Source organism: Pollicipes pollicipes, unplaced genomic scaffold, assembly GCF_011947565.3.
Source record: "Pollicipes pollicipes isolate AB1234 unplaced genomic scaffold, Ppol_2.1 Scaffold_5724;HRSCAF=6776_pilon_pilon_pilon, whole genome shotgun sequence".
In the NCBI taxonomy this organism is placed as follows: Eukaryota; Metazoa; Arthropoda; class Thecostraca; order Pollicipedomorpha; family Pollicipedidae; genus Pollicipes; species Pollicipes pollicipes.
Window position 1 is genome coordinate 15,523,319 of NW_023596746.1, and position 8,047 is coordinate 15,531,365.

The 8,047-nt window shown below is 47.3% G+C and overlaps 1 protein-coding gene across 1 annotated transcript; it reads left to right on the forward strand.

The window, feature by feature from the left end:
* Positions 1–4,959: 4,959 nt before the first annotated feature.
* On the forward strand, positions 4,960–6,646 carry LOC119103975 (larval cuticle protein 1-like). The gene is made up of 2 exons (XM_037227686.1): positions 4,960–5,047; positions 6,047–6,646. Exons 1-2 carry the CDS (start codon positions 5,039–5,041, stop codon positions 6,443–6,445), a joined length of 408 nt encoding a protein of 135 aa, XP_037083581.1. The 5' UTR covers positions 4,960–5,038; the 3' UTR covers positions 6,446–6,646.
* The last annotated feature ends 1,401 nt before the right edge of the window (positions 6,647–8,047 follow it).

Sequence of the window (8,047 nt, forward strand, 5' to 3'; positions counted from 1 at the left end):
CGAATAACATAAGAAGATCAAAAAATACTTCCGGATTGAACTAGGTTTGAGCACCAGGAGATTCCACCGAGTGTCGCTAGAATGACAGCCAGAAGACGGTTCGCGATGGGGCGGAGTGGCCCTTCAGTTCTTGATCGGAACCGGTAATATGCCCTTGGTGTTCTACTCCAGGGGCCCCTTGCCCGGAAGGAAATAAGGGGTCCCATTATTGTTGAGTAGAGTGGAGGTCTCATTAATGTTGAATAGAGTAGGTCGAAATGAATGTTTCAAGAAACAAACCAGGTCATCCCATGCTTGCCGAAGAACGTTCACTTTTTCAGAATGAATTTGTGAAAAAAGTGCATCAAAAGTTTTGATCATGCCCGCCCGAAACCTCGAGAGCAAGGACAGCGATGGTCTGGGTTGCAGCTTCCGTAAAACCAAACGGCGCAGGCCACTGCAAGTGCCACCAGACGGCGGGCGCTGCGTTAATCTATCTTCTGGACAGATTAATAGTTACAGAAACACGAAAAATAGAGAATCTATCTTTACTCTTACAGTTCCACCACCAGATTCCAGCATCACTTCGCGGTGCTTTAAGGGCCAACCGTTCTTATCATCAGTCTAAAAATCACACACGTCAAATATGTGCCCAGACTGCCTTGTAGATGTAAGATATGATGTCCTGGAACGTTCAAAGAAACTTCTTTCAGAAACGTCATCATTTTCGTCCACCCACTGGCCAAGGCTCAGCATTAGCTGTTGAGCCGACGCTGCGCGGCCTACGGAGACTGTAACGCCTGGCATGGAGGTTTTTTACGTAAGATTTGCGAGTACGCATGTTCAAAATTATATATTATAACTTTTATTGCTAACTGATTCAAGTGTTTAAACGTGATTAGTTCCAAACCGTTATCATTTTCGTCGACCGGTGGACCATGACGAAAAATTCACCGCTGAGCTAGCGCTCCAAGGACTATGGAGACTGCAGCGCTTAGGTCGATGTTTTGGTTGCTAAGATTTGCGAGCGCGCATGTTAGAAACCACGTTATATAAATTGTATCACTAATCGATTCTGACTGAATGTTAAAAATTTCCGGACAAACATGGCTTGGTGATGTTAATACACATTGTTGACCACTCGATCTACAATCAAAATCTTCACCCTCAAACTTCGATCAAACATATCGATCTACAATCTACCTTCGCGATGTCTTCAATGTCTGTAGAACGCGGATGAACCATCGTAAAAAGCTTCCAAATTCTATCGGTTTAGAAAGAGTTCACTAAGCCATTGAAAATTAGGGACACCGGTGATTTATTGCAAGCGGTCGTTAAACGTCCGATTTCTGCAGTTTACTGACCATAACGCGTGCTCCGGTGGGAGTCAAATCGACTCTCCCCCAGTTTTTTCCAGAATAGTTTCGGAACGGCGTGGCGCAGCCACGCCATATTTGGCATAGCTGTAAAAAATTGAATAGCGGATCGCTTGGCATCAAAAATTTAGATGTACTTTGTAAGGTCGTTGACCTACGGCAGATCAAAGTCAGGCCATCGTTTCAGCGAAGTCAACTTCCAGGGAATCTTTCAATCTGATGCAGCTATCGAGTGTAGGACAAAGCTATACACCTCTGAGATGTTTTTTAGGCAACAAAAACATTGAATGAGGAAGTTACGTTGAGCTAAGGTCAGGTATAAAAGTCAGACCAAGGCCAGAACGAGTCTGTTTTATTACTCTACGGCTAGCTGTATGGGATAGTTTCTGGCGCTCATTTCAAATTTATTGATGGCTGGAACTGCATTACACATCTTCTATGGACCCCTGAGAGGTCACAATAGGTAACTGACCTAAACTGACCTAAGTCCACATTTGGCTTAGAAACATACTGCCTAGCGCAATCTTTCTCGCTTATTGAAATGCAAAACTCAGATCAGTCTTGCATGACTCTGGTCCCATGGCCTTCAATAGATCAAAAAAGGCCACTAACCTTAACTGAGCATGTGAGCTTTTGCTTAGAAACAGTTATTTAGGTTGTGGGCCTCTTAAAATACCAACCTGAAATTTGACCTTGTTTGGCCTTATTTGACCCAAAAGTCATGACCTACGAAACTCAAACTTTGACATAGGTGAGCTCACGCACAGGTCAACACACCCTGTGAATTTGGTATCTTTAGCTCTCTTAGTTCCCGAGATATCAGGCGGGTCAAAGTAACCCTCATCCGAGCGAAGGGTATCTGGCCGGCCACCCGGGCGCGTGTAAAAAATGTAAACAGAATTGATTTGACGGAAGCCTCTGGTTTCTGCTCTGGTTACAGCGTAAAAATTGCAATGAAACGAAAAAACCGCATCCCTTGTTAACAAGTAAACTATATCCGGGGATATGCTTGTGGGGGGATCAACCATAAAGGGGGCTTCTGTCAACCCCGTGTTCCTCTTAGCAAGGCTCTGGCTACCCCTGCCTACACACAAAAGAAGATCAAGTCATCTACGTTGAATGAAATGGTCATCTACAAATGAAAAGGCGAAAAGTCAAAATAAGAAAAAATGAATGTCATCTACAAATAAAATGTCCGTGGGGCCAATTCATACCTAAAGTAGGCAGCTTCCCGGTGACATTTTCCTGGGGTGATGTGGTATAAGGGAAGATAATTCGGGAAAAGTTACTGCTGTAGGTGTACAGCACATGTTTTATATTCCAATTAGTAACAATGCTGATCCAGAAATGTGCAACAAGGCAGCCATACCATCAGTTCGCGGTCAGTCGTTCGGAGACAGCCGGGTTAGGACAGTGGCCACCGACGGCAGACGGAAGCAGGGCTCAGACAAGGAATATATGGCAGAGTAGCTTTCATTCTGTGGCTTGGTTTTCAGAGGAGGATCTCCAGTTTGATGGCTTTTGTCACATGGTTTTTGGAAGTTTCAAGCTTCAGAATTTGTCTCCGCCTAAAATGTCGCGACAAGTCCTATCTCTTGAAAAGCAGCCAGCGAAAGGAAGACGCACGCAAAATATGTTGTACTGTGAACCCATCGGCTCACTTTTAAAATTATCACCGCCCTATGCTCAGGGCGATATTTTGGCATCTACCTTGTGGAGACAGATGCCTCCTCAATGACCTAAAATGCGTGCCCGCTCGTGGAATTTCAGCTCCCCAGGGAACACAACGTTGAAATGGACGAATAATCTTGGGAAGCTGGATAGCCTATTTCCCGAATGACATAGATGAGTCGGATATGCAAGAGTGTGCACCAGTGAGAAACAGCTCTAGATGCATATTTAGAATAGCAGCCATTATATTTGAATAAAGAGCGATAACCTTCCTTTCTACCCTCCCCCGGTCATGGGGCTTGTTTTCCAGAAAAAAATTCTGAAGTACACCCTGAGCTTGGTCCCCACTTTTTGAAGTGTTTTTACGCCTGTGCAATGTATCCCCAAAATATGGATGCCTCCCAGATTAGCACACCTCTTCACAAACTTCGGGGGAGAGTTGGAACCCTGAACTGGATAAAAAGTAGGAACACCTCTGATTTGAGGATCTATGCGACTGGTAACCATTCTTAATCAGGACAAGAACAAAAATGGCAAAACTCGGCATTTCAGGACTGTCATCTCCTCCTTTTATTCTCGTTCATGAAGAGTGTCATCAGACTTCAACCTTAAAACCCACGATTCTTTGCATAGGGAAGAAGACTGGTCGCATGTGACTGCTTCAGTGAGTCAACAGCCTTTTCGGTGTCTTGAGAAGGCGGTTTGGATAATCACAGGTAAATTTCTACCTTGATCGGACCATCCCACCGACTTACCCTGAGCTGTCGATGCCTCTCGTCACTGAGGACAGGATGCTGAATCGCGGCACCGCCAACGAAGTAAGCAAGGTCAAAAATTAAACCCTAGGCACGCATTCATGACACTGCAATGCGAATGTCACTTGCAAAGTTGCAGTGCATTGAAAGTCGCCGCCCATCTGATATCAGTCACATCACATGACCGATATGTTTATGTTGTATGTTTGTTTATGTTATGTATGTTTAGACAACAAGATATGCGAATATGTAGCTATCATCCCGCGAATTCAACGGAACGTTACACTATGGTTTTGATTTGTCCCCCTAAGGAGCTTACCACATTGGCACATTTCGGGGCGCACACTGCTTTCAGGAACGAATGTCACACGGCCCATAGTGGCGCAACTGGTTCAAACTTCAACCAATGCGCTTCTCGGCAACAGACCCTTGCCGCCGTCGGGCCAATCACAAACGTTCGTTTATTAGCACCCATAGAGGCACCACAGCGGTTGTTATCACGACGGCAGGCTCGACAGCTGCAGAGATGAGGCGTTGTGTTGTTTCAAAGCGTTGATAGCGTAATTTGGACTAAAAAATGATTAAACTTGATATCCTTGTGATGTTTTGACCGCGCTGCAATGGCACTACACAGCGTTTTTATTAGACGAGGCTTGAGGCTGAGGCTCTTGAGGCTTCACTAAAGCATGTTTTTGAAATATGCCCCACAGGTGGAACACTCCCTGTAGCGAGATTTTTGGATGTTCCACTGAACATACAAGTGCATGAATAGAATGTGCGGCCAGGCGTTGATCGCCTTCTTTTCTCAGTACACTGTCGGGGAGGTTCGTGCAGGGATAAAGCAATGCATTGTTAGCAAGACGAACCCAACCCCAGCCCCGTTAAAGTGTTCTTTGTTCGAGTTGTCACTAATCTCATGGCATTGGCCAGTGATCAAAGAAACTCTAAGCATGCGTTTCGATATAACCAGTGATGATTAACGCCAACAGCTGCGACATTATATTAACAGCCGTGCTGTCTTACGTTAACATGCCTGCAGACTGGGAGATGTCTGCTTTTTGCCCGCGACATCTTGAATGCAAGATGCCATTGGATCCTTCGCAGTAATCTTAATCCAAGTAAAAGTGCACGAGGCCACGTGGAAACAGGCCTTGTAAGATGACGTCGATCTCCGCCAGACCAGTCCGAGACCGTATAAAAGGAGCACGCCTGCCAACGAGACCGTCAGTGGTCGCTGAAGCAATCCAAGGATCAAACATGAAGCTGGTGAGTACCCCCAGTGTGCGCCAATGAGCTCACTGAAAACGTCATGCGCTTTTCAAGAAAATTGACTTCACAAATTGTATGACAGGTGGCTCATTTAAACTGCCACGGTATCTTATGCGAAGGGCAAGGCAGCGGTCAGTTACATTCGTGCAACGTATGCGTATTGCTCTTAGGAACGCGCAGCATTCAGAGTACATCCCAGATAGTTGTTCCCTCCCGGTTTGTTTGGTAACTTGAGACACTCATGGACATTTTACATGCCGCGGATGCTGCAGAACAGGCATTTTGTCTAGGATGAAAAGTGCGCCGAGCATAAGTTTTCTAAAATGGGCACGTATTTTTACTTCGAGCACTATGAGGCTGAGCACTTAGCAGATGAACGCGAGCGCTTTTTCTCGATACCGCTGTCAAAAACGTTCTTTTATCGATGCGATTTGTCTGAGCTTTCTCCTTCTGCGGAAAAAAGCACGTGCCTCAGTAGACTGCGCTATAACCTATGTAATGAAATACGTGGCAGACAAAATATTGTTATCCCTAACTTACCATAAGCATTTTGAGTCGGCCATTAGTATATGAAGGGCTTGGCGAATGCCATAAATTTGATCTTGTCAGCATGGTGAGAGTCTAACCGCACCTGACCACGACGTTTAGATTATGTAACCTTTTAGATTATATAGCGTTTAGATTATATGACGTTTAGATTATATAGCCTTCAACACAACTAATGATGCCACAACCGCCAGCCTTTTCACTTAAGGCCACGGCCAAACAGGATTAGAAGACTTGGATGGAAAACTTGTAAACATTGACACTTCACGGTCTGGAGGTTTTTTCCGTGGGCAGTTGTTTTAATGATCTGTTTATTCCCACATATTTGAACGATGTGCACCTTTCAGTATAATGTGCGGGGATCAAGTTTACCGAGAACTCATTGCAGGCTGTTTGGGATGGCCTCCAAGCTTGTCACTTTTCATTTGACCATGGTAATTGCTGTTCCAGCTGGTTATCGCCGCTCTGCTGGCCGTGGCCGTCGCGAGGCCGCAGGAGGCGGAATATGATCCGACAGCCGAGCTCCGTGAGGCCGGCATCATCCGCATGGAGATGAGCCAGAACGAGGACGGCTCCTTCCAGTACGGCTACGAGACCACCGACCCCGCCTCCCAGGATGTCTCCGGTCAGAACAAGATCATTAATTCGGAGCCCGGCGTCGTCATGCAGGGCACCTACTCGTTCGTCGCCAAGGACGAGAACGGTAATGACGTGTCGGTCACGGTCAACTGGACGGCCGACGAGAACGGCTTCCAGGCGCAGGGAGATTCCATCCCAGTGGCCCCCGAGGATCCTAACGCTGCAGCCCAGGCCGCGGCGTACGCTGCCGCCGGCGGGCAGCAAGAGTAAACGGACTTGGATGTTCCACGCTATCCCAGTGATTACTTCAGTGATGACACTTGGGTGACTGACTACGCCAGCCACCACCGGCCTTCGAGATATTCCCCGCCACGTGTTTTAGAGTAGCTCCTCGAGTGCTGCTTAACGGTGCAAGGCGTGGTCGGAAGGATTGGCATCGATGTTCTGTGAATATACGTGCGCTTCATAGGCTTTCAGTATTTGGAACTGCCCGTTCAACGTGCGTGGCTCAATAACTTCAATTACAGGTTAGATTCAACTAGCCAAACAGATGTGAAGTAAGTTAGCTAGATGTGTTGTTACCAGTCTTACGTAGTACAGGTCACTACGCTGACCTCAGCCGCGGTCGACGTCGTGGCAGGCATATCCTCCCTTCGCCGGCCCATAACTCATCGTAGGAGAGTTCTGTTCACAAGGGCGTTGACCTCTGGGTTTGCCGTCGACAGTGTCAACAAGCAGGGTTCGTACTTATGATGTCTGTGGGTACATGGCAGCTTCATCCCTTTTGAGACTACTCATTTCGATAGCAGTTGAGTTGGGCGGTTAAAAGCCAGATGCATAACCAACCGATCTCGTCCAGCATGGTGAGTAGCTCATGTGGCACCGCCATGCGGCGTATGCTAGTGTCATGTCGAGGGCGTCGTCCATAGCTAGTATTATGTCCAGGGCGTAAGTTGCGCGCTCGCGGCCATGGGCTGGCATCGTTCTGTCCTTAGCGCTAGCGAGGGTACGAAATCAACAGAAATTATCTGCGGCGCGACGAAGGGTTTCCCACCCTGACCAGCCCGTTGATTTAGCTGGACGAATGCGACGCGATGCATCAAACGTCGATAAAACATTGCTCAACGTCGACTGCCATTCATGTTGTGCAGTGATGTGATCATTCTAGTGTCAGCCACAGTTGCACGTGATGCTGGAGACGTAACAAAGCTGTGTCAGGTCAGCCCCGTCGTAAATTTTGTTGGCCGCTCCCGTCGAGAGTCTTGACCGCGCTCCGGTCTACGTGCGATATCGGCCTTTAATAGTACTGCAATCTGTGGCAGCCAACGCTCACACCATCTGACCGGTGAGACACGATGTCATGTTGCGTCAGTGACGGGCAGCGCCATCTTTACCGAGCACGACGGCCGGGCCCAAACCACTGCCCTCAAGTACCGGACATGAGGACCGACCTTGAGTTCTCCTGTGATTACCAATCATGCCGTGGAATCAGTCATATGTGACCGCCGGAACACCATTTCCGCCAGTTGTGACGACTACAGCGCCACTGCTGCCAACAAGCAGTGAATCAATAGCGAATGTGGTGGAAAATATCGGCATGGATCTTCAATACCCAAATATATGCTGATCGTTTCCCAAATGCCAGAATAATGCCGGTTAATATTAAGTCCCCCGCTACAACAAACAGAATAACGATGGTAAAATGTAAAGGCATTTATGGTAATAACAGTTCTAATGTGGTGTCTGGTGGCACTCTACGTCCCTGAGGAAAAGGGGGCAGGCGGCCAAGGCCCTTCAAGCCGGTTAGGTCCAGAAGTGAAGTCCCTACCATGGCTGCTTAACGAAACGAGCCGCCTGAGCCCAGGCTTCTGT